Here is a 26,305-nt window from a genome sequence, read left to right on the forward strand (position 1 = left end):
CCTTGCACGCGGTGTACTGTGGCTACCACAGTCCTTGCACATGCATGTGTCCTCTCCCCTTGCACGCGGTGTACTGTGGCTACCACAGTCCCTGCACATGCTTGTGTCCTCTCCCCTTGCACGTGGTCTACTGTGGCTACCACAGTACTTAAACGTGCATGTGTCCTCTCCCCTTGCACGCGGTCTACTGTGGCTACCACAGTCCTTGCACATGCATGTGTCCTCTCCCCTTGCACGCGGTCTACTGTGGCTACCACAGTACTTAAACATGCATGTGTCCTCTCCCCTTGCACGCGGTCTACTGTGGCTACCACAGTCCAAGCACACGCATGTGCCCTCTCCCCTTGCATGCGGTCTACTGTGGCTACCACAGTACTTAAACATGCATGTGTCCTCTCCCCTTGCACGCGGTCTACTGTGGCTACCACAGTACTTAAACATGCATGTGTCCTCTCCCCTTGCACGCGGTCTACTGTGGCTACCACAGTCCAAGCACACGCATGTGCCCTCTCCCCTTGCATGCGGTCTACTGTGGCTACCACAGTCCCTGGATATGCACGTGCCCTCTCCCCTTGCATGCGGTCTACTGTGGCTACCCCAGTACATGCATATGTCCTCTCCCCTTGCACGTGGTCTACTGTGGCTACCACAGTCCCTGCACATGCATGTGCCCTCTCCCCTTGCACGTGGTCTACTGTGGCTACCACAGTCCCTGCACATGCATGTGTCCTCTCCCCTTGCACGTGGTCTACTGTGGCTACCACAGTCCCTGCACATGCATGTGTCCTCTCCCCTTGCACGTGGTCTACTGTGGCTACCACAGTCCCTGCACATGCATGTGTCCTCTCCCCTTGCACGCGGTCTACTGTGGCTACCACAGTCCAAGCACACGCATGTGCCCTCTCCCCTTGCATGCGGTCTACTGTGGCTACCACAGTCCCTGGATATGCACGTGCCCTCTCCCCTTGCATGCGGTCTACTGTGGCTACCCCAGTACTTGCATATGTCCTCTCCCCTTGCACGTGGTCTACTGTGGCTACCACAGTCCCTGCACATGCATGTGCCCTCTCCCCTTGCATGCGGTCTACTGTGGCTACCACAGTCCCTGCACATGCATGTGTCCTCTCCCCTTGCACGTGGTCTACTGTGGCTACCACAGTCCCTGCACATGCATGTGTCCTCTCCCCTTGCACGTGGTCTACTGTGGCTACCACAGTCCTTGCACATGCATGTGTCCTCTCCCCTTGCACACGGTCTACTGTGGCTACCACAGTACTTAAACATGCATGTGTCCTCTCCCCTTGCACGCGGTGTACTGTGGCTACCACAGTCCCTGCACATGCTTGTGTCCTCTCCCCTTGCACGTGGTCTACTGTGGCTACCACAGTCCCTGCACATGCATGTGTCCTCTCCCCTTGCACGTGGTCTACTGTGGCTACCCCAGTCCCTGCACATGCATGTGTCCTCTCCCCTTGCACGTGGTCTACTGTGGCTACCCCAGTACTTGCATATGTCCTCTCCCCTTGCACGTGGTCTACTGTGGCTACCACAGTCCCTGGATATGCACGTGCCCTCTCCCCCTGCATGCATACACATGACTCACTCACCAACAACCTGATATCCTTTCACCCATGTCACTGCAGAGTCCCTTTGGTGTGTTCCGCCATGCTGTCTGCTAATAGACCAGGAAGAAGGCAGGCACTGGCAGCTCACACTTGGCCGCAAATTCACCAAAATCCGAGGTGTAGCGAGGTGGCATCATGCGCACTATGACTCCCCATTGAGATGTTCCTATTTTATCTAAAGGGGCAGAGAGAAGGTCATGGATTAACAACTACAGAAAGCAAACCGTGCTGTTCCCACCCATCCCTCAGAGGGCTCTGAACACAGGGGTAGCATGTGCCAGAAGTACTATGCAATGCAGAGGGGGCAGCTACTACTCCTGGAACCTCTAAGTGACATGCAAGGCACAGAACGCCCACAAATTCAACATTTTACATTTACTTCTTTTTCAATTTTTGTTTAGCAATTTTTTGCTGTCTGACAAACGTATGCTTTTCCCCGTTATTTATTGGGCATTTGTTTCTTTTATGTTGCTGGGTTTGATGGCTAGTGGAGTAATGCATTCACTACAGTGATCTGTAGTTGACCCTGCGGTTAAGGGTTCGAAATTAAGCCGGGTCCATTCAAAATGAATAACATTGAAATGGGTAACAATAAACATCTTTTATACAGCACCAATATACAGTGGTGACTGGCAGGGAACGGGGTGGCGGGGCAGGGTAATGGTAGGGGTGAGTCGGTGGAAAAAAAACACACAAAAAACACTTCTCTCTTCGCCGGCCGCGTCTCTCCTCGCTTCCCTTCCAACATCCCAGAACGTAAGCAGGAACTGGAAGCACGAACAGGCTCCCTCCCCTGAGCCAATCACAACGCTACAATGAAGCTTTGTGATTGGTCTGAGCACCGCGGTTCGGCACTCAGATGGGAATGGGAGCCTGTGAATGTTCTTCACCAGGTTGTAATGCAGCCTGGCTAGGAACATGCAAAGTGCGCACAACTGTTTGGCCGACCCAAGACGGCCGGCCAAGCAGTCATGCCCACTTAGAGTGTGCTCACCACTCTCCCCCCCCCCATTAATGAGCCCAGCCCGCCCTAACCCAGGCCTGCAGCTACCAAAAACAAAATGATAACAAAGTTATTATAATGTTCTTTTTTTCACTGCTTTGCAAGCAGTGGGGCGATGCTCCTCTGTCTTAGCGGAGGAGTCGCCCCTGCCTATATACAATACACGTTAAGTTATCAGGGTTATTTCAAAAGTATAGATTTCTCATTTTTCACATGTTGTAAGTAACAAGTTTATTGTGAGTCTATGGTGTAATCCAAAGAAACGCACTGCAGTCTTCCCTGTTATGGTAGTCTGTTTGAGCTAGAGAAAACACAGACCCCATAGGTACTGTTTTTTTTGCAAATAACTTTGGTACCATTTGATAATAAAAGTTAATCTACCTCAGTCCGTCCGTGGAAAGTTTTGGGGTGATCTGTCAAACGGAGGCCAAGAAAAAGGAGGTGTCCAAAGATGCAATTTCCCCATGCAACTTCCATAGGGAATTTTAGATGGCGCTCCAGACAAAACGGCTGAACAGAATTACACCAAATTTGGAAGAAAGTTAGAGCTTTACCAAGAAAGCGTGTCTTTTGGGTTGTGGTATAAAACCGTTTTATGTTTTGGAAAAATTATGGTTCAAAATGTATAGATATTTTGACAGTTGGGCTGCAGTTTAAAAATGCAAGCCTTCTGATTGGCCCAGGGGCCTTTTTTTGAGCTAGTACTCTGATGCGCTGACGGTTACATGACTTGAAATGTTGCGGTGCCATTACAGGACTTGGAAACTTGGTACACGTGGAATATTTTTTTTAAAAAGGACATAAAGGGGCAGGCTAGGAAAACCCTTATCCCCTAGCCTTCACGGGGGCTCCAGAAGGACACCAGAAGGGTTGGTGCATACTTTTACTATTTATGTGGGTAGGAGGGACTTTGAGGGGCACCCAAACCAATTTTTGGGCCTAGGCACCCCATCCACCTGGGTCTAACACAAATTACAGATCCTGTGGGACCAATCCTCCAGGTACAGTACGTTGGTGTTTCGGGCACGCTGACAACCAATGCCCATGTAGGATGTGGAGGGTAGCACAGGCTATTTCCCTTCCTGTCCACACTTCTTGTGGGCAGGAAACTGCATTGCTTCCTCCCGTGACAGGAGCACAGGAAAAATAAGGCCAACAGGCTTGCCTTCATATATTGTTATGGTAACCCCTTGACAAAGCCAATAGGCTTGCCTTGTATATTGATGTGGTCATCCCTTAACAACGCCAATAGGACTGCCTTTTATATATTGATGTGGTGACCCATTGTCAAAGCCACTAGGCCTGCCTTATTTGACATGGTGCCACTTATATTGTGGTGTTGCGTTTCGTATAGGTGGGGAGGTTATTATGATGGGGGTCATGACCCGCTGGGGTGAAATGTGATTTGAGGGTGTCATTAAAGCAATTTACATGCACCAAATGTACATATTTGTAATTTAATGCAAATCATTTTGTACTATGTGTATTAATGCACTTTTTCTTTTTTAAAGAAAAAGCACTAACCAGACAATAATTTATTGAGCGTTGATGATGGATGTCATTGAATGGAGATTACTAATCCACACTCCCTTACCTAAGTAGGTCTTGAACTGCTGTGCTTCACTACCCGAACAGAGTAAACAGCTACAAAGGGGTACTTGGTTCCCAATCAGGAGAGAATTGCGGACATTTTACTGTAATAAGATCTTACTTTACTTTAAAAAACACAAACATTCATTGAGAAACCCATAGATGAAAAGGGCATTATAATTAGCTCAGTAGATATGATTTGGCACATTGAATTATGTGGCATAGGAGCACACAACTATGCATCATTTTTGGCTAAACTATGTGGCAGGAAAAGGCAAATTATTTGTCACATATTTTAATATTTTTATAGAAGGTAATACTGTCCGGGCAAGGATTTCTCCTCATTAGTGACAGTTTAACAATCAAATAAAGAAATAAGTAACTGAAAGATGACCAGTTAACCTTTGTGACGGAATACGCCACTGTGGACTTTGGCGCAATACGACAAATCTTCACAAAACGTTCCGAAGAAAAAGTTCATCCACCTCAGCTCCTTCTTGGGAAGTTTCGAGGTGATCTGTCATGCTGGGGCTGAGAAAAAAGGGGGGTCCCAAAACTCAATTTCTCTAGGCAGTTTACCATATGAAAAATGAACAGCGATAACACGAAAACAGCTGAGGGAAATTACTTTGCAGTCAGAGAGGAAAAGTAACACCAATCTACATGTTAAAAGAAAAAGCAACAATTTGAGAGAACATATATCCTGACAGTTGACCTCTGCCTTTGAACGCATAGCGAATATCACAAGATTAAAATTAAATTGAAAGGCATCTTTATTGCTCCTTCGCATTCTGAACTCCAGCCCGTTCATGGTGGGGTGCTGCAGCACCCCCTGCATTACCTACTTCCAGGGCCTATTCACCCATGTCGTTTGAGGCCAACTCTGAGACACTCTGTACAGCTCAGTGCAATGCCACGTGTAGACACGTAGGGATTACCCATCTCCCTTAGCCTGTGATGCCTGTAGTACTGCATCATGCTGCTGCATTTTCCTTAACCCCTTCCATGCTGAGCTGTTTCCGCCGCTGTGCGGTAAACAAAAGAACAGGGCGGGCCGTGACGAACCCCAGCCGTCATCAGCACACGAGCGCCTCAGAGCGTGACGGCTGGGGTTTGTCACCAGCATGGAAGGGGTTAATTGAGAACGGTGCAGAGATAGCCAATGTGCAGCCGTGGGCTTCAGGTTGATGGCACTGGCTAGGGAGTCAGATGTCACCTGCAGTCTACTACTTGACCACAGGGTGTCACTGTAGTATTTGTCTGTGCTTTGGGATAGAAAAGGGACACTGACATGCTTCAGATCTCGGTCTGAGCAGCCCCATTCGCTTGGAACTACTGGGTTAGAGGTCAGCAGAATAGACAGGAAGGTCGAATAAAGCCCGGGGAGGGTCCTCAGGCTTTCCGGCCACATTTCCACATCCTGGTGTTATGTTAATAACATTTACGTAGCGCACAGTTCTACCGTTTCTATGGCCTTGTCACTTTTTTCGCCTCGGAGTGGCTCTCTGTTTCCGAGGCGCAGCTTTAGGAAGGGTGTTTGGGGTGTGACACCCCCTAAATAAATGCTTTCTTGGACCGGCAGGTGGGACTGAGGGCCCTGATTCGGGTCTTCAAGGTCTGTGTTGGTTTTTCTCGTTGTGCTCCACCAATAAAAGACGAAGCTGTAACCTTTGATGAAAAAACAGGAGAAACAAATTCATGCATCTGATGGCTGCATTTCAAAATAGGAAACTAGGGGCCCGATGTAGGTCGGTCGGTAACGGCCGAAAATCGGTATTTTCGGCCGTTACCGATCGGTAAATAGGCGAATGGTATGTAAGGGGCATTATTTTACCGAATCGGTAAAATTACCGATTCAGTAATTTTACCGATTCGGTAAAATAAGTAATCGGTAAATTTACCGATTCGGAGCCACCCATATGTAGCTGGGACTCTTCAGAGTCCCAGGAGCCTTAACGAATCGGTATTTTACCATCAAATCCAATTTGATGGTAAAATACCGATTCCGGTGTGCATGCACATGTGTGCATGCACACCTATGCCATGTGACAGGGAGACCTGCCCTTAGGGCAGGTATGCCTGCCACATGGCACCCGTGCCTGTTTTGGGGATGCCAGAGGGTGTCAAAGTGACACCCCCTGCACCCTTGTGTGAATCGGTATTTACCGATTCGGTAAATACCGAATCGGTAATGCCCATTCATTCCCCATAGGAATGAATGGGCATTACCGATTCGGTATTTACCGAATCGGTAAATACCGAATTCAGCCGATTCGGTATTCCAGCACATCTGGAATACCTACATGTCGGACCCATAGATTTACCGATTTTAAATTACCGAATCGGTAAAATTCGGTAATTTAAAATCGGTAAATCTTTCCTACCTACATCTAGCCCGAGATTACCTGGAATCAATACTGACCTCCCTGCTTGTCCAAATTGTGTGATCTTAGGCAAACATTTTATTTTCAAGACCATCCTTTTTGTTAATTATCACATATGAGCGCACTTTTAAATACTTGAGTTCAGAATGTGCACTGTACAAGCACATCTTATGTTTGTTTTCTCTAGGCCACATTTAGGGTTTACATGACTACTAATTTGCCGCTTAGTTCACTAAAGGCATGGTCGTTGGGGGGCACGGAGGCAAGGGAGCAAGCCATTCATGTTTCTTAAGTTTACATTTGATAAATGTAGGTCTATGCAGAGATGTAATCTGAGGTACAAAGGTGAAACACTTCTGCATGTTAAAGAAATATACTTTTTGAATTTTGAAGAGATTGCATCATATCTTTACATTATATTTGTTGCAAGTTGTATATGCCAAACTTTTCAATGGCTTGGCTCTTGCACAGAATCTTAGTGCCAAGCCATACCCTTGGCTCGGCTCTGGCTCACCCTATTAATATGCTGGCACACCCACCTCTATTTGCGACTTTGTCTTAGTACATGGGGCCACCAATCATTTGATAAAATGATTTGTAAAAGAGGAGAACTTGAAACATGGAGCCCTGCCTACAGGGAGGGAGGAGCCTCGGGATGAGCAGACGTGTGAGCCTGGAGCTCCGTGCCGGTCCGAGTATATTGTCGTAAATTACTGGTGGCCGGGGGGACTGGGAAGAGGGCTGAAACTGGCCCGGTAACTCTACTGACGAAGCAGGGCTGCATCGGACGACTCAAGCACCCACAGGTACAATGGGGGCAAGCTCGGCCACAGGAGCCAGCGGAGGTCGAGCGCCCTCAAGATGGCGCCTCAAAAGTGAAAGGCGGCCCTGGAGTGTGCCGCGAGGCCTAAGATCTGCGAGGACGCCGAGTTCCGAGGGGCCGCGGGGGAAGAGGAGAGGCCGGTGCGACCGGCGCAGTGACCTCGGGCATATAGCTGGGGCACCCCGGACAGTAAGGAGTTAGTGGACGGATTGATGCCTGGACCTGGAGATCTGAGGGTGGTGAACGTATCCAGTTTCTGTGATCATTACATAGTGGGGCCCAGTTTCGTAAACGCTAGCTTTGCCACAGTCGGTTAAAGTTTTAGTGAATTTAGGGCTTAAGTGTGCCGCTGCGAGCTAGTAATGAACTGCCCGACCATTGCGCCTGACCCTGACATGGCGGCTGCGCTCCTGTGGAATTTTAGTTTGCGATCTGAACATCATCTGCGCCAGCTTGTCACCTATGTACTACGTGCACGGCAGCCATTCTAGGTCACCTATGTACTACGTGCACGGCAGCCATTTTAGATATCATGGTCTCCCTGTCCACGATCGATCGCCAGCGCGCCCCTCTGACCCAGCAAGCATCCTCCGCGCACCCTGGCTCCCCCTCCCTCCTCCTTATGAGCATGACCCTTCTGCATGACCCTGTCCTTGGGAGTCGCGCCAGCGCCTGACCAACACCTCCTCTCCTCCCATGAATGCCCCTCTGTTGATAAACCTCCCCTCTGCACTGGATTGTCCACGCAGCATGAATACCACTCCATTGATGGCCCCTCACCCCGTGTCCGACTGTCCACACAGGTCCGAGGCCATTGCCTAAGCCGGGAGATATCATTTACTGCCCCTTATGTATGAGGTCGCTCTCCTTCAAAGGACCCTCTATTGATCCAGGCCTCCCCACCCCCTGTGATATGATCAGGCGCACACATCCCAAGACTCGACGGAACACTCAGCTGCGTGATGACCCCCTCCTCTTATCAGCAGGTTGAGGACCTCTATTGTGAAGGTATATGGGGGTGGGATTAACACGAGGATTACGGGGATGTCTTTTCCTTGCTTTACAAAGTTCTGATTGTAATAAAGGAAGGTCACATGCCATAAACCAGTGTATAAGAGGCCAGGCCTCCGAGAGGCTGTTAGAGCACCTCGAGACGATACCTTGTTGTCTGATCTGATGTGTTCTGCTCCGTCGGAATAAACTTCTGTTTCCTGCCTTCTGGTCTCCGGCGCCTGCCTCATTGCTTGGTAAAACTTGAATGGTACAAGGGCGGTTAGCGCCGGGCAAATCCTGAGAAAGGTCCTAGCCCTACCTTTTTCTACAATTGGCGTCCCAAAGCGTGGGGCCCATCAGCGACACGTGGATCCAGTGGGAGAGGTCCCGATGACAGAGTGAACGACTGCAACGATCGGGAAGAGCTCATGTCCGATAGACCCTCGTCTGACAGCCGATCATCCGACCTTCACTAGTTCTGAACAGACCTCTCTCGAGTGATCTACGGTCCTGACTGGGAACCATCAGGAGTGCCGCGAACATCACGAAGGAGAGAGGACGATCGGGCGCTGGATCCAGAGGACAGGAAACCGTCCATGCGGTCCGGGTAAGGTCGTGTAAACACGACGAATTGAGGAAAATTGTTTTTGTTTGGATAATACTAGTATTACGCTTTGTTGAAACCTCTGGAGATTCACTGTCTGCAAACGGGGAAAAACAAACAGGCTCTCTCTTTGCAAACAGTGAAGGATAGGTAACGCAGACTTTTGTCCCCGTTGTAATCCGTCGTGCCTATTTTCCTCCCCCACTGTTTCCCGAACTGTCGTTCGTGGATTATCGTCTGGAGATTCTTTGTCTGCAAACAGGGAAGAACAAGGTCTCTCTTTGCAGGTAGAGAAAGAGTGGGTAACGATAACTTTTCGTACCCACTTATTCTCCCCACTGAATTGTTTTGATTGACCGATTGTTCGGTATTGGTTCGTTTGAGGTATTCACCGCCGGCAAACAACGGAGAATAGAAATATTCTGTCTAGTCTTTGCCCGCCGTGATAAGATAGGTAGTGCAGACTTTTTGTCCCCGGTGTAAACCGTCATGCCTATCTTCTCCCCACTGGTTGGTAGCCTGTTTAGCCCGGACCGCTTATTAGAGATGAACCATCCAGCTCCACTGGAGGGCACCCCTAATAAGGACATGTTCACTAAGTATGGACTAGTCGCTATAGCTTACACTAGACTATGGCATAAATATACGAAAAAGAACCCTGAAAGTCAGTGGCCACTGATAGGTTCCTTTAGTGAAAATAAAATAAAAACATTAGAAATAGCGCTCCAGAAGAATAAGACCACGCCCACTATGCTCGACAGTATCGGCATGTGGCGCAAGGAAACGGAACAACGAAAGAAAAGAGAAGAAGCAAAAATAGGGAAAGAATTACGAAAGGCAGCCCACCTAGCCGCAAAACAACTAGAAGAAGAAATAAAAGAAAGAAAAGAAGCTACACAAAACCAAGAATCAGGGTCAACAGGCCAATGTCCTGTTAGGACCCCCTCTGCGCTCTACCCTGAACTACCCTCCAAACAACGGGCAAACGATGAGTTACTGCTAGGTCCCCCAATCATCTACATGCCCCCTCCATATGCTCCCAGCCAACAAAACCTGCAAGCCCCGAGTGTGAGTGAAAGTGACCCTAGTGCTAGTGCACCGGCCCTCACGGCCTCCGCACCAACCATATTAACAACTTCGTCAGACGACCCCGAGGCTAGCAAACAATCATCAGCCAGGTTAAGTAGGTTAAGCAAAGATGAGCGGGATGGGATCAACGAAATAGCAAAGACATTGGTAGAACGAAGGGAGAGCGAAGAATACACAATGAGCGTATATAATTCACATGCCGACAGCCACAGACGGCATTTCATTTTGCGATTCAGCTACCACACCCTGAACGCGTATGAAGATAGGTATCAGAGTAAGGGTCCCGCTACACTAACAACACTGTATAGGAAGATTGATGTTGGAGATGGGACTGAACGTGAGGCGACGGAGCTCTTCATGCAAATGCTTGAGGTCTTCCGCCACCTCGCGGAACAGAAACCAGAAGCCAAGGTTACGGTCCCTGAAACAACCTCGGCAGAAGTAGCCAATACTATGATGCCTATCAGAGAAGCGGCTCCTTACTGGATCCCGCCACGGTGCCAGGGAACGAGCGATGATATTAATAATGAAAATGCAAAGGGGAGGGTTGTGTACAATTGGGTTTACCAACCATGGGACCGACAAGACATCCTGACCTTTAAGCAAACCCTGCCCGACTTAAGAAAGAACCCGACGGCATTTTATACCGAATTAGGCACAGCCTTGGGTTCGACAATAATGACTTTAGCGGACATTGACTTGTTCTTTGGGTTATGCCTGCCAGCTGATGTGTGGAAGCAAATCCGGAAGGCTGACCACACGGATCTGTTTGGACATACCTGGGATCAACTCGGTAAACTAGATAGACAGCGAGAGCCGGGGAGTAAACCAGTGAAGGACATACTGGAACTCCCAGACAAACTGGTCCAGAAGTTAAAAACCCTGGTCCAGGAAAGAAAAGTAGACTGGTCGATAGTCACGGCCTGTCGACAGAAACCCCAGGAAGATGTGTCAGAATACTTCTCCCGATTTGAGACAGTGTTCTCCGACTACAGTGGCCAAGACATGACCACCGCAACCGGACAGCACCTGTTTGTGCAAAATTATGTAAAGGGACTAACACAAGAAGTCTCCCAAAAACTGCAGACGAGTGAGAGTAGTTGGGGGGCCTCCAAACCCGCAGCTATCCTTCAGATGGCTCAGTATTAAGAGCACCAAAAGAATGAGAATGATAGGGCGTCCGAGAAAAAGAAGAAAGATTTAAAGGAAAGGGTAATGATAGCCCAGATACAGGGTATAGCGCTAGGACGGGAACACCAAAGGGGGAACTACCAATCAACCACCCCCAGAGATCTACCTCCTAAAGATCACACCCCAGCACCCCACACTGGACGTAGAGACGTTAGCAATGACCAATGCGCCTTCTGCAAAGGGCTCGGCCATTGGAAATTCCAGTGTCCGGTTCTGCTAGAAATGAATAGAAATAGGGATTCCAGGGATGTGGCAGGTGGTCCGAGGAATAGAGTACAGGGACGAGGGCACACCAACGACACCAGCAATGACAGATCAGGGAGACTGAACACGTTTGACCGTCCCCGACAGAACCAATATCAGCTGTCCGAAGGTGAACATGCCCCCGACTTTGCATAGGACTGCCAGGGGCAAGGGAGGGATCCAGTCGAGCTCTGTGTTGACCAGCAAGGTCCTTATGTCACCGCTAAGGTCTTGGGTACAGAGTCTCCATTCTTGGTAGACACTGGGGCGACACGTAGTGTGTTATCAAAACGACTGATTCCAAGGGCACCCTTGTCTGGCTCACACATAACGTCGATAGGTTTCGATGGGACGCCCTCCACTAACCCCCTGTCCGTACCTATTACCTTTGACCTAGAAAACAACACTACTGACGCGACATTTCTACTCTCCTCCAACTCCCCTGACGCCATTATGGGTATTGACTTACTGAAACATTTTCGAGCTACCATTAGGTGTTCCCCAGATGGAATACGAGTCATCCTGTACGACAACCCAGACATGCCCAGATCCCCTCCCCCACGACACATGTGCTCCATTACTGACGCTGACCTGTCCCTGCTTGACACCCTGCCTCCGTACCTGTGGGCCAAAAATGACTCTGATGTAGGGCGAATGATGATTGATCCTATTCACATAACTGTACGACAGGACGCTATGCTCCCGAAACTCCCGCAATATCGGATATCGCCAGAGGGTGAGAAGGCACTGGTAGCGATCATTCAGTCTCTGGTAGATGCAGGAGTGGTTGAAGAGGTGGTTAGCAACGTCTGCAACAGCCCAATCCTACCTATTGTTAAGAAGCAAGGTGAAGGAGATGAGAAAGCGTACCGCTTCATCATCGACTTGCGAGAGATTAACAAAGTGGTTGTACCCCAATATCCTGTGGTCTCTGATATCACCACCATTCTGACCCTCATCCCGTCCACTGCCACCACCTTCTCTGTTATCGACCTTAAAAACGCGTTTTTCTCTATCCCCATTCATCCAGACAGCCGTTATCTCTTCGGCTTCACCTTAAAATCCCGCTCGTACCGATTCTGTAGAGCTCCCCAGGGATACACTGAAAGTCCCAGCATTTACAGCCAGGCCCTCAAAAGACAGCTGGATGCCTTCCAGCTACCAGAGGGAGTGGTGTTGATCCAATATGTCGATGATATCCTTTTGGCGGCCGACACCACCCCGCTTGCAACGACAGCCACCGTCCAACTCCTACACTTTCTTGCAGAAAATGGCCACAAGGTCTCCAAAAAGAAGTTACAGTTTTGCCAGCCACAAGTGACTTACCTAGGCCATCTTCTGTCCAAAGAAGGGAGGAAACTTACACCCGACCGAATCCAAACCATCCTAGACACCCCCATCCCGAAAACACAAAAGCAGGTCCGCTCTTTGGTTGGCCTAACCTCTTTTTGCAGACAGTGGTTGCCTAATTACAGCCTCATTGTGAAACCATTACTCGCCCTACTGACCAAAGGTGTCCCCTCCCCGCTTCCTTGGACCGCTGAGTGTCAAGCCTCCTTTAAGGAATTACGGGATGCACTCTGTTCAGCGCCTGTCCTAGGAACTCCGGATTACTCCAAATCCTTCTCCCTCTTCACCCACGAAAGGGAGGGATGTGCATTGTCTGTCCTAACTCAATCAATTGGTCCTAAGCAGCGCCCTTGTGCCTACTTCTCCGCCACTCTTGATCCTGTAGCCAGAGCTTTGCCTGCCTGCCTTCGAGCAGTAGCCGCCGCTGCTGTCTCTATCCGTCAGAGCGAGGGAATTGTACTTTCCAACTCTCTCACAGTGCTAGTACCCCATGCAGTCGACACCCTCTTGAACCAGACCAAAACCCAGCACCTGACTAGCGCACGACTGACAGGGTACGAGTTGACTCTGCTTGCACCCCACATCACACTAAAGAGATGCACGACTTTGAATCCTGCCACATTGTTACCCCTGCCTGAAAATGACCCCGACATTCCTCCCATCCACGACTGTGTGACCCTCACGGACGAACAAACTAGGAGTAGGATTGACCTCCGAGACACTGCTTTTCCTGACCCCGATGGAGAGCTATGGGTAGACGGCTCATGCATCAAACTCCCAGATGGCACCACCTCAGCTGCCTATGCAGTAACGACAGCCCGAACAGTAGTCGAGACAGCCTGCATCACACAACGATCTGCCCAGGCAGCAGAGCTGATAGCCCTCACCCGAGCATGCATCATAGCCGCAGGGACCACCACGAACGTATATACGGACAGCCAGTATGCCTTCGGAGTGGTCCACCATTTCGGGCTCCTGTGGAGGGAGAGGGGATTCCTGACGTCCCACGGCACCCCGATCCTCCACGGAGATTTAGTCTCCGCTCTGATTGAAGCAGTTCTCCTCCCCAAACGATTAGCGGTGATAAAATGTCAGGCACACAAAAGGGTGACAGACTTAGTCGGACAAGGGAATGCGTTGGCCGACATCACTGCACGAACCACAGCTGAGAATAGGACGATGACACGCATGTACATGACCAGGTCACAAGCAGAAACATGGAGTGACACAAGGATAATGATCAGAGACATACAATCGGCCAGCACCCCTCACGAGCTGACTAAGTGGGCAAGGGTGGGTTTGAAGGATGAGGAGGGTTGTTGGCGAACGAAGGATGCAAGCAAATGGTTGCTGCCCGACTCATATCTGATTCCCATACTGACAATGGCTCACTCCCCCGCACACATAGGATCTGCACCCATGATCGAACTCATTTCCAAAGTCTGGCATAACGACAAAATCCCTGACTCAGCCAGACGTCTAGTTCAGCAGTGCCTTATCTGCCTGCAACACAACCCCGGGAAAGGAACTGTAGTGCCCCGGGGAGGGTTTGGGACCCCCAATCACCCCTTTGAGGTCCTTCAGATGGATTACATCCAACTAGAGAGATGCCAAAACCTGAAGTATGTACTAGTCATTGTATGTGCCTTCAGTAAATGGGTAGAGGCCTATCCAACCCGTGACAACACTGCCATGACTACTGCCAAAGTACTACTGAAAGAATTCTTCCCTCGCTATGGCCTTTGCCGAATTTTATGGAGCGACAATGGCCCCCACTTCATAGCTGAGGTTATCCAACTAATCCTAAAGGGGTTGGGGGTGAAGCAACGATTCCATGCGGTCTTCCACCCCCAATCCGCTGGTCTAGTGGAACGCCATAATGCCACACTGAAGCTGAAACTGGCAAAAATAGTGGCCACCACTGGACTTAACTGGCCGGATGCCCTCCCACTGGCCTTGTTATCGATGCGCTCCACTCCCACCAAGCACCATCTGACCCCCTACGAGGTCGTGTTTGGGCGACCGATGAATCTCTGGACTGCTCCCAAACCGACCTCCATTCATGACGTCCCGGACGTCCTACTGTCTGATTATTTGTGCAAGTTAACTAAAACGTTGTCTGTCATTCATCAACAGGTGCAGCAGGCCATCCCCGATGCTTCCAGGGGCCCCGGCCACGACATCCAACCGGGAGATTTCGTATTGATACGAAATTTCCAGCGAACCAAGAGTCTGGAACCTCGGTGGACGGGCCCCTGGCAAGTGCTGATCACCACCCGAACGGCACTCCGAGTGGAGGGGAAGAAGCACTGGCTGCACGCGCATCATTGCCGAAAGGTCTCTGCAAACCTGGCCACGACAGAAAACGTCAGCACCCAAGAAGAGCTCCTGAGCAAAGACCGACCGATATTGGACTGTTATCCCGATACTGAGGCACTCGAACTTGCAAAATTCTCTGATCCCACTGTGCCATCCAGAGAAGGGTATTTCCTGCGTCGAAAGGAGGGAGCTTCGGCTAAGTAGGCCACGGACTAAGTTAAATCTCAGAACGGTGACCTACACACAATCAAGGGTCGCCGGGAGAGAAGCTAAACGAAGTCTGTGGTTCTGCCCACTACCGAGCCCCTTGAAGGTGTTGGAAGCGCCAAATAAGAAGATGATGGAAGCTCCAGATAAGAAGATGATGGAAGCAACGGGAAATACCCAGTATAGAAATCCAAAGACTGACAACCTGCACAAACCAAAGACAATTGCACTCTTCATTGTCTTCCTCTTCTGCCTCCTCCTCATGACCTCCTTCTAGATTCTGGAGAAAAGCACACCGGCTCATGAGACATTGCTACCTACTGCACAGCCAACACCCCTGAAAGAGCATCACCTAATCTCTCTGTCGCCTCAGCTCCGAGAAAGGCGCAGGGAATTCTGGAACAATTCCTTCGTGCAACTGTTGCACCAACACAACCTTGCTGCAAACGCTACGAACTGTTGGATCTGCGGGTTGCTCCCGCATGCCACTGGACACTCCATCCCCTTCATCCCTTCACCCTTCTCAGTTCACGGCTCTTGCCTCGCCTGGTTGATCCTCATGCAAGAGAGCCACAGGGACAACGCCACCTCCAGCCGGACAGTGTCACACTTCTACTCTGGGTTCTGGCTGAACAAAACGGGAAAGACCCCAGCTGCCCTGTGTCCTGCGCTCGCAGGCGCCACCTTCATCAAAGACATTCCAGCCAAAGAACGAGTCGAAGTACAGGTGCTCCACAATCCAGCCAGAACCACCTTCACTCATCTGCAAAAACAAACTACCGCCACTCTAACTGTGGCCCTGTCTGTTATCAATGTCACAGGTCTCGTGTGTCTCGAAGGCCAGGGAACGCAGCTGGTGGGTTACAGCGCCTGCCGAATCACCAGAACATTGGACTCAGCTGAACCCCCTTCTTTTGTTGCTTCTCCGAATATGTACTTTGTGTGTGGCACCAAAGCTTACACCTGGCTCCCGAGAGGCTGGAAAGGTATCTGCTACATTGCCTTCGTTCTTCCACCCACATATGTAGCCCCTGCCAACCACCACCGGCAGAGGCGTGCAGACGACCTTGGACAAGCCGACTCCACCGGAGCACAGTTCCTGGATGCAGCAAAGGGACTTGTTCCTCTGTGGGGCCCAATGGCAAACAGCCGTGCTATCCGACACCTGACTCAGGCAGTAGAAACAACGATCAACATCACGGCTGGTATCCTCGCCAACAACACTGCGGAGCTTCAGGCGGTCCGCCTTGTGACCCTTCAAAATCGACTCGTCCTAGACGTGGTCCTAGCCGACCGAGGAGGAGCATGCCGCATCATCGGATCCAGCTGCTGCACCTACGTGCCAGACAACTCGCCTTCAGTCTACAAAGCCATCGAACACCTCCACAGACTTTCCTCGGAGGTTCACCAAGAACAGGAAGGATGGTCGCTTGGGAGCTGGTTTTGGGACACTTTGAAGAATTGGGGTTGGAAGTTGTTTTCCTTCGTACTGATACCTGTTGTGATATTATGTGGGTGTTGCTTAGGTATCCAATGTCTGCCACCTTTGTGCGGCCTTGTTTCTAACTGTATGTGCCCAAAGACTTTGGACTTCCGAAATGAGCACATGAGCCCCCTCTATGAAGTAGAAATACGTGGCCTTATGGGGATAAATTCAAACTGACAAGTTGGCGAGACATGTTAAAAGGGAGGACTGTGGAATTTTAGTTTGCGATCTGAACATCATCTGCGCCAGCTTGTCACCTATGTACTACGTGCACGGCAGCCATTCTAGGTCACCTATGTACTACGTGCACGGCAGCCATTTTAGATATCATGGTCTCCCTGTCCACGATCGATCGCCAGCGCGCCCCTCTGACCCAGCAAGCATCCTCCGCGCACCCTGGCTCCCCCTCCCTCCTCCTTATGAGCATGACCCTTCTGCATGACCCTGTCCTTGGGAGTCGCGCCAGCGCCTGACCAACACCTCCTCTCCTCCCATGAATGCCCCTCTGTTGATAAACCTCCCCTCTGCACTGGATTGTCCACGCAGCATGAATACCACTCCATTGATGGCCCCTCACCCCGTGTCCGACTGTCCACACAGGTCCGAGGCCATTGCCTAAGCCGGGAGATATCATTTACTGCCCCTTATTGTATGAGGTCGCTCTCCTTCAAAGGACCCTCTATTGATCCAGGCCTCCCCACCCCCTGTGATATGATCAGGCGCACACATCCCAAGACTCGACGGAACACTCAGCTGCGTGATGACCCCCTCCTCTTATCAGCAGGTTGAGGACCTCTATTGTGAAGGTATATGGGGGTGGGATTAACACGAGGATTACGGGGATGTCTTTTCCTTGCTTTACAAAGTTCTGATTGTAATAAAGGAAGGTCACATGCCATAAACCAGTGTAAAAGAGGCCAGGCCTCCGAGAGGCTGTTAGAGCACCTCGAGACGATACCTTGTTGTCTGATCTGATGTGTTCTGCTCCGTCGGAATAAACTTCTGTTTCCTGCCTTCTGGTCTCCGGCGCCTGCCTCATTGCTTGGTAAAACTTGAATGGTACAAGGGCGGTTAGCGCCGGGCAAATCCTGAGAAAGGTCCTAGCCCTACCTTTTTCTACACTCCGACTCTCAGCCAAACACTGCGTGCGGAGAACGAGTCCAGGGAAAGTGCCCTGGGAATGCCGCCTGACCTCTATGCGTAATTAGAGCCAGTAGCGGTAAGCGTGAGGAGCAGGAGGGAGCACCTTAAGCTGTGGCCTGCTGCCTTTCTAAAGAACTTTACAGTGACGAGTTTGGCCCCGGGAGTCGGCCAAGGCCGGGCATCATCAAGATGGCATCCCGTTAATGAGTATCTGAAGGGGAGTGTGCAATAAGGCCCGGTGATCCGCGAGGGACTGTGCTGAAAAAGAGAGCAGTGAGGCCGCAGCGGACTCTGAGAGGTTGGTGGTGCCGACACCGACCACAGTAAAGGAGGTATAGCACACTTCTCGTCCAGCCTAACCCCAAAATGCCAGGTGCCATCCTTCACACAGGAGGAGTTCAGGAGGCTTCCCTGCAGTCCCATGGGGGTAAGGAAGACATAAGTAAGGCTCCCTGTATTGTCGTGGGCAGATGTGACTGAAAACACAGGGTCAGCGATACATGGGAGCACATAGCCATTGCCTGACCTTAAGATGGCCGTCATGTTACATTATTACCTCAAGAGGTCCTCCATTTCAGGCACAAATCTTTCCTGATAGGCGCCTATTGTTTATCTTCAGCCTTTATAAGCCATATAGCCTTGGGCGGACTCTTATGGGATGGCGCCGATGCGGGGGGCCGATGTACTGGAGCTGCTTCAAGACTCATAAGTGGCCATACTCTACCCCCAATCTCCCTAAAGACTGTCTCCACATCGTAAGGATTTCCGCCCTGGGACCCATTTCAAACAATTTCAAATAAGATGCCGAGGTGACCTTGCGCAGTGTTTGAATTTGGCACTAGTCTCAGTGTCTATGTGATCCCATCTGGTTTTTGGTCCTGCTTACTCTAACTTTTTGACCCCATGAGGTTCTCTTCATCCGCTGCCAGTCTACCAGAACTGATCTGCTTCCCAGCCCCCTGTTTCTACCCCCCCCCCCAATTCCCTCTATCCTCTATTGGGAACTTGTTTCTTCTAAGTTTGACGATGCAACTGTAACTAATGTAACTATGCCAAACTGTTATTCTTGTTATTCCTGACTGCAGAGACCTGAGCAACATGACTGATGCCCGGTGGAGCTGCTAGACAGCTATAGAGGAGATCTGCCCTGGTTCACCCTCTCGGCAGTCACCTACCTAGCTGGACATTGGGCACAGTTCTCCTCGTCTCCCCGCTATGTATCCTTCCTCCCCTCCTCCGACGAATTACTGTACCGTTGTTTCTTTCCTGTGTTTTACTATGCTCTTGTAACGGATGTAATTATTAACTTGTAACTTATAACTCAATGATCCTCATGTAAAGCGCTCTGATACCTCCGGGTCTAGCCAGTGCTATATAAAGCTTGTCAAATCAAAATCAAAAACATGCACCAATTTGATAACCTTACCATCGAGCCTACTCGTAGCAGAGATGAAGAAGAGTGTGTGTAGTGAAAATACATTTCAAATAAATGGTCCAAGGGCAGCAACTGCAGGCCGTTCTGTTGTACGTGTCTGTAGTCATGGGTACTCAGGAAGGAGTACCAACCTCAGGTGGAACAGGCAGGAGCGTAGCTTGATAGTGGGGGTATGGGGGCAGGGATGTAGTTGAGGAGGCAGGTTTGATGTGTGATCCCTTGAAAATGTATTCCTAGCTTGGTTGTTCTGTATGGGGGCTTTGGCTCTGGTATGCTAAGTCTGTGTGGCTTTTCTGGTTGTCCTCATTTCACTAAGAGTTTTTAACCAGGGGCGGCTCCTCCACTAGGGCATAGGAGCGTTGCCCCACTGCTTTAAGTCAGTGCAGAGGAAAAAGAAAATTATATACCCAAAATAAGTTATTGTAATTTCCTTTTTCCCTTCCTAGATGCTGGGAGGGGCAGTGTGGCCAGAGCAGGAGCTGGGGGGGGGGGGGAGTAGTTTTCACACTCACAGTGCGTATGAATGGTTGACCGATAGTCTTGTTGGGCCGGCCAAACATTCATGCACATTGTGCATGTTCCCCACCAGGCTGTATTACACAGCCTGGTGAAGAACATGCACAGGCTCCCTGTCCCTGTCTGAGTACCCAACCATGGCACTGAGACTAATCACAATGCTGTTATGCAGCATTGTGATTGGCTTAGGGGAACCAATCACAACGCTGCATTGCAGTGTTATCATTGGCTTAGGAAGCTTGGGAGTCCGGGTGCTTCCTCTGCGATGAGGAGAAGCTTCACAGAGCTGACGGCGCAAGCAGCAGGTATGTTTTTTATATTTTTTGTCGATTTATATATTTTCAACACCACCCAACTCCCCCCTTTATCCACCGCCACCATTCCCTACCAGCCGCTACTGTTTTTAACATGTTCATGTTATGGTACGGAGATTTTAATATTTATACTGACTAATTTACCAAAAAAGTAGTAAACGTGCACCTATAGAACTCATACTCCTTGAATGAGTGGAAATTTACAACTTTTTTGAATCCACAAACATTGGAAATATTATTCTTGGAAAACTGTGTCAGTCTTAGGTTTACAGGCACCTTACTAGCAATCAAACACCCAAAAGGAGATGTGATGAATGCTTTCAAATAGTTTAACTCGTGGCAGTCCATAGAGGTAGACTTCCAACTCATTGTTTTTTACTCACCGTGCTACTCCAGATGGAGGCCCTACTAATGCAAATTTGTACTGACACTGTTCCTCATGGAAACAGGCCATCCCGAACCCTGGTCATCTCACCCCTCCACCCTGCAGTCCATTGCGTTTTAGTTGGGAAATTTGAGATTCATCCCCCCTCTCGAGCCTCACTGACCAAGCTATACCGTTGCTCTTTCTGAGGGCGCTGGACACCTGCCCTGGATGTACCTGACATCCACATATGTTTTGTCCAGGTGTTCCTGTGGAGAAGGTGAAGGCCCCCCTCCTCCCTGGCCAGGAAGGTAAGTAGCCCACCCCTTCTCAGAATGTATGTGTTCCATGGTGAGGGTGTAGAGGCTTCCTGTGCAGAGCTGAGAACGCAAGGGACTTCCTCCATCTAGAGGTAATACATGAGTATGCTAGGCCTCTGGGGGCATATTACCAACAACTAGCGATAATTATCGCTATGTTGGTTTAGCGGCGATATTCTTACCGCCGAGCTGCTGCGATTTTTATCGCTTAGGATCCTTGCTATTATCAAGGTTTATCTCCTAAGCGATAAAAATCGGCCGAAATGCATGAATATCGCTGAAAAGTCCGCGATATTCATGCATTACCGAGCGAATGCTCTTAGCCATGTTATCCACCTCCCATTGGATAACATGGTTAAGAACTGCTCAGGGGCAGGTGTTAGCTTTTGAAGATATTCGCGCTTAGCGCGAATATCTCCAAAAGTTGGTAATAGGATATAGCGATGTTAGCGACTGTTTCCAGTCGCTAATATCTTGGCACGCCCACTTTGCATGTCATTAGTGATAAATATCACTGACATGCAAAGCGGGGCCCAAGATGGTCGCTATCTCCTACTAGCTTTCGCTAACTGGTGTTAGCGACAGCTAGGTAATAGGGAGATAATGTTATCTCCGCTTTCTTGGCTTTTAAAGCCAAAAAAGCAGAGATAAACCCCCTTGATAATATGCCCCCTGGTTCCCTTGAAACCCATGTCAGTTATCGCACCAAACAGAGCCATGAATTCAGTGGGTGTGGAAAGAGAAGCCTTTATTTAGCTTCTCTGGCCCACTCACCACGTTCACTAATGTTATATTCCTAACTAATGTTTTGGAATGAACTTCCACCCCCTCTAAAAAGCTTTGCTGATTAATAATTCTGACTTCCTTTCCAGGTAAGCCAGGAACACAGGGACCTCAGGGCCCAACCGGCCCAAGGGGAGAACCTGGGAACCGAGGCCCATCCGGGTCCCCTGGACTGAGAGGCCCATTGGGACCCCCAGGTAAGTGTGAATGCGCAGAATCAGTGGCATACTCAGCAAGTGTGAGCATGTGTGCTTGGCTGGCACCATGTTAAAACATGGGCAGAAATAACGTAAATTCAAACACATCTTCAACCAAACTATTTACTGTACATATAATATCTCTGTATAAAAAATGCAACTTACTCTCAAGCCCACTATTGGCCACTCTCCACGACGCCTTCCAAAATAACAAAGAAACGCAGCAATCAGCAGCTGGAAAGAGTGAAACAGGTAACAACATGCCAATTTCACTATGGGGCGAACTCCAGCGCACAGTGTGTTGTGTGCGTCTCACAGTGAATTACCCAGAAAGCTTCCCAGATGCATCATAGAGTTGGTTGGAATAGGAGAGGCTCCCAGTTTTGCAGACCAGGGGAGGATGGGTTGAAAACAAAGCCAGGCACATCATGTAAGTCGTGTTGGCATTCAAGTTTACGTGGTTCTTAGTAATCCAGTCATCACGTGCAAGGAGACAAGTTCTCTCTAACTGAGTGAAGAACCTTGGAGAATGTGTTAATTTCATGCAGATTTAGATCTTATCTGCATTGTTCTATTGGGTGAAGTATCACACTCGATCCAGTGGTGAGGGACTGAGGGACTGAGGTCTTGGTTGCAAAGGAGATGGTGAATCTGTATGGGTCCCCAGAAAGATCAAAGTGGGGGTGGGGGAGGAAATGTAAAAAGGAAAGTAGATGCTTTGGCTGGGATGCACTGCATCAAAGGTTGCAGACTGAGTGTGCGTGATAAGCTTGAGTGCACCACATCCATCTGCCTTGACCTTGAGTCCATTTCAGGTGATAGTAAGAAACGGTGCTGCCCATAATGGTGGTGAGAGCTCACTTGCGGGACAGCTAGGGGATTGTTGTTTGTCAAAAAGTCTGTCAGCTGCTGGTAAGTATGTAAGTCACTGGATTGCTCCAGAAACATCCCTGGCAATCCATGTATAATTGTCTGGGTCATTGATGGCAAGCAAGAGGCTCTGAGATCTTTGGGAAAGATTCTGGATTCCAATGAAAAGTTAAGGACGATTCTCATCACTGCAGCAGCAGAGACCAAGAACACAATTTCCTTGAAGCGAGCATGTGGGAAGGAGTCTACTAGAGATGCACATTTTCAGCTCAAGGGGAGGTGACAAGATCTTGCAATTTAAAAGAGGGGAGTGGTCAGAAGACTGAGTGCGGACCCTGAAATGAAGTATAAAGGTGAAGACAAAGCTGAACCTCGAGGAGAAACGTGGGAGACAGATACAAATATTTTGGCAGAAGTGGCTTACCCTGAGGATGGAGAAAGATTAGCCTGACTGGATGGAAAACAGTGAAAGAGGAGTCAGAGCCCTTGGGATTCTCTTAGGTACGCGTATGAGGGTGAAAAGATGGGAAAGAAAGGGGTCGTGCTAAGGAAAATGTTTTGGGTGCCGTGAGGTGTGGGGCCAGAGCACAAAGAAGAGATGATGGAAATGGAGAAGGGGCGAATGGGTTGAATAAAAGCAATGAAGAAGGGTGATATGAAGAGGGCACAAGTGAGTGGTGGGTAAGAGGTGTGGGTAGACAAGGTGTGGTAGAGAGGGAAAGAAGAGGCTGCTGAAGTGAAATAGAGAGGGGAATGAGCAGGGTGCAGGGGCTGGCCCCCAGATGTCTGGAAATGCTTAGTGAACTAGCATGGGAAATAGGAGGTAGGAATAGAGAAGATGGGGAATTACCAAGGAAGATGCAGAAGGAGAGTGGATTGATGAGTGAGAACGAGGCAGAGGGGAAGGTGTAAAGGCTGAACTGGGAGGAAAGAAGGTGGGAGGATGTATTGATGGTGGCTGGACAGAGGTGGAGAGAGAGAGTAGACGGAGGAAGCAGGGAAGGGATGCTGATTGACCATAGTGGTGCAAAAGAAGGGAGGAAGCATTATAGGTACTCTCAACGTTTTGATTACTACACACCTGAATGTTTTAATCTCTTGTGACGAAGACTCGGTGCCATTGCTTAGATTCAGTGTGTAAAACCTAGTTTGGTCAGCCAGTTGCATGGAAGAAACAGAGTTACTTAGACTGTAGATTCTCCTGCAGGACAGAGACACCCAAGTCAGACCCTAGTAACTGATGTCAGGTTCATTCTAATATATGATGGTGCAGCATCTGAGAATTACCTTGATGTAGAATACTCGTGCCGGATATCTCAGTCACGTTCATCCATGTGTGAGACAGCATGTTGCAGTGGCAAATTATTCATCCACAGAATAACCCTTTTGTTGGCAACAGGGAGAAAGCATGGCGCTAGAAGGCAGCAGAGTCCCAAAGTGATTTAATTTGAAGAAAAACCCTATATCCTTGTGAGGAAATGATGGCACAATATATTGAAAATTGCATTTTTACAATGCAGGTGTGTAAAACAACTACCTGTGCTTATCATCAAGTAAACATTTCTTAACTGTTAACCATAGCAAAGAGCTTTCAAAATGCAAGATATAGCACATGAAAGGAGAAACAGGTGTGAAGGAAAAGAACCTCCAGAATCTGTGGCCCTGCAATATGGTACTAGACGCGCTGATGAATATGATACATTTACCTAAAGATGCACTAACGAAGGGGTCACTTCGAGCCTTCCTCTTTCGGAGACAAACAGTCCAGGGTGTGTTTTGCATCTTGGGATTTTTAAGGAGAGGAAGGCAAATTGCCTAATTTAAAATATATATATATAATCCATAATTTTGGGTAAAACATTTATTTTTATGTGGACAAGTGAGGTTCCTGTCGCCAGGGCGCGGATTCACCTCAATAAGTAAAGACTGTTGTGAGGAAATCAAACAGGGTCTGATAGTCACAGACTGAATATTGAAACAAGCATTGGAGGGCCTGGTGATGGTCTCACTCACATGACTTTTAGAAGTACGCTCACGAGGAACAGAGGAATGTAAGTTCTACATATGTTTACATTTTAAGGCATGGACCCCACAGGCAGGACTTCTGTGCATTCTTGGCTTCGCTTTCTGACATCCCACATGCGTCATAGCCCCCCGTCCAACTAGGCAAGACATCTGGATTAAAGAAGCCTTCCTGGATATGTGCCAGGGAGAATGGGAGGGCTTTGGTCATTCGGCAGACAGGAGCTAGTTATTTTTTTCCTTATTCGTGCATTTGACTCCTTTTCCTCCTCTTTCTTATTCCCAACTCTTAGAATGAGTACAGGCAGAATGTATTTATGAGGAAATGACACAGTTCGACAAGAGCTGATTTCCTTCAACGAGACCAGGCATATCCATTCCTTCTGAGGTCCCACCTTGTGGAGAGGTCTGATTTGTTGTAAGAACAGAAAGAACGATGGTGGTGATGGAAAGAAGGCGAATACTCCAAGCTTTAGCCCCTATGTCCATGTAATGACGTTACAGACGGATGTGACGTCTCCTCCAAATGAATACTATACTATAGAAGACAAAACCCTGATACATGTGGGAAGTCTCTAGAGGTTCTTTTGTATGGCATAAGTTAGTGGCAATGTCCAGATATCTGGAATTTATGGGAATTAAGATATTAAAGGATGTAGTCCAAACCTTGGCAGGCCCTCAAGGTCAAATTATTTTTTAGCAGTACAAAAGGTGAATCCAGAGGTCAAAGGGTGAAACAAACACGCCCAGATAACCATTCCAGGGTCCAACTCCCGCAAAGAAGGGAGGAACGAGAGGTGAAACAAGACAAGGCCCATCAGCTTCCAGGGGCAGGGCCACTAAAGATTTAACAGCAGTACTTCGAGGGTCCTGGCTCAGAGTTAGGCCTAGACAGTATTCACAGCAGAGAAGCAGGACAAGGAGAGACATGGCTGCGGAGCACGACCTAATTTCAATAGATGCAGTGACGCATTGTCCACCCTGAGGGCACTCTCATGTCATCTGCTAGGGTTCATGCTACGTGCAGGGGTTGCGGCATTCGCACATCACCAGGATACACCTTCCACCATGGCCACCCATAATATGGAATAGACTGCGCTGGCTGCGTGACTGATTAACCACTGTTGTGTGTATGCTCCGACGACATACGACCCTTCACCTTAAGATGTAAACCCTCAGAAGAACAATGCACCAGCTTAGCAGGGAGAGCATAAAATGTGGGCTTTTCTCTTTGAAATTTGGCGAGAGCATGCATCCATCGAAATGACCTTTGCTGACAGGCTTGGACAGAGATAATAATTTCTGCAAAGTATTCTGAACTCAGAAAAGCACAAATGCTGATACGCATTTATATGATGTTGAAGGTCTAAACTGCGTATAGAGTCAATGAGAAACATACTCTAAAATACAAGTACAAAAACCTTGTTACATTAA

At 49.0% G+C, this 26,305-nt stretch overlaps 1 protein-coding gene across 3 annotated transcripts in view; it reads left to right on the plus strand.

The window, feature by feature from the left end:
- Positions 1 to 26,305, plus strand: part of EMID1 (EMI domain containing 1) — a 451,838-nt gene that overhangs the window by 298,481 nt on the left and 127,052 nt on the right. For all 3 annotated transcript variants that reach the window (XM_086951002.1, XM_086951000.1, XM_086951001.1), the window contains exon 7: positions 21,872 to 21,979. In XM_086951002.1, the coding sequence (XP_086807128.1) occupies positions 21,872 to 21,979 (108 nt within the window). The remainder of the gene's footprint in view (positions 1 to 21,871; positions 21,980 to 26,305) is intronic.

Source organism: Lissotriton vulgaris, unplaced genomic scaffold, assembly GCF_964263255.1.
Source record: "Lissotriton vulgaris unplaced genomic scaffold, aLisVul1.2 SCAFFOLD_852, whole genome shotgun sequence".
Lineage (NCBI taxonomy): Eukaryota > Metazoa > Chordata > Amphibia > Caudata > Salamandridae > Lissotriton > Lissotriton vulgaris.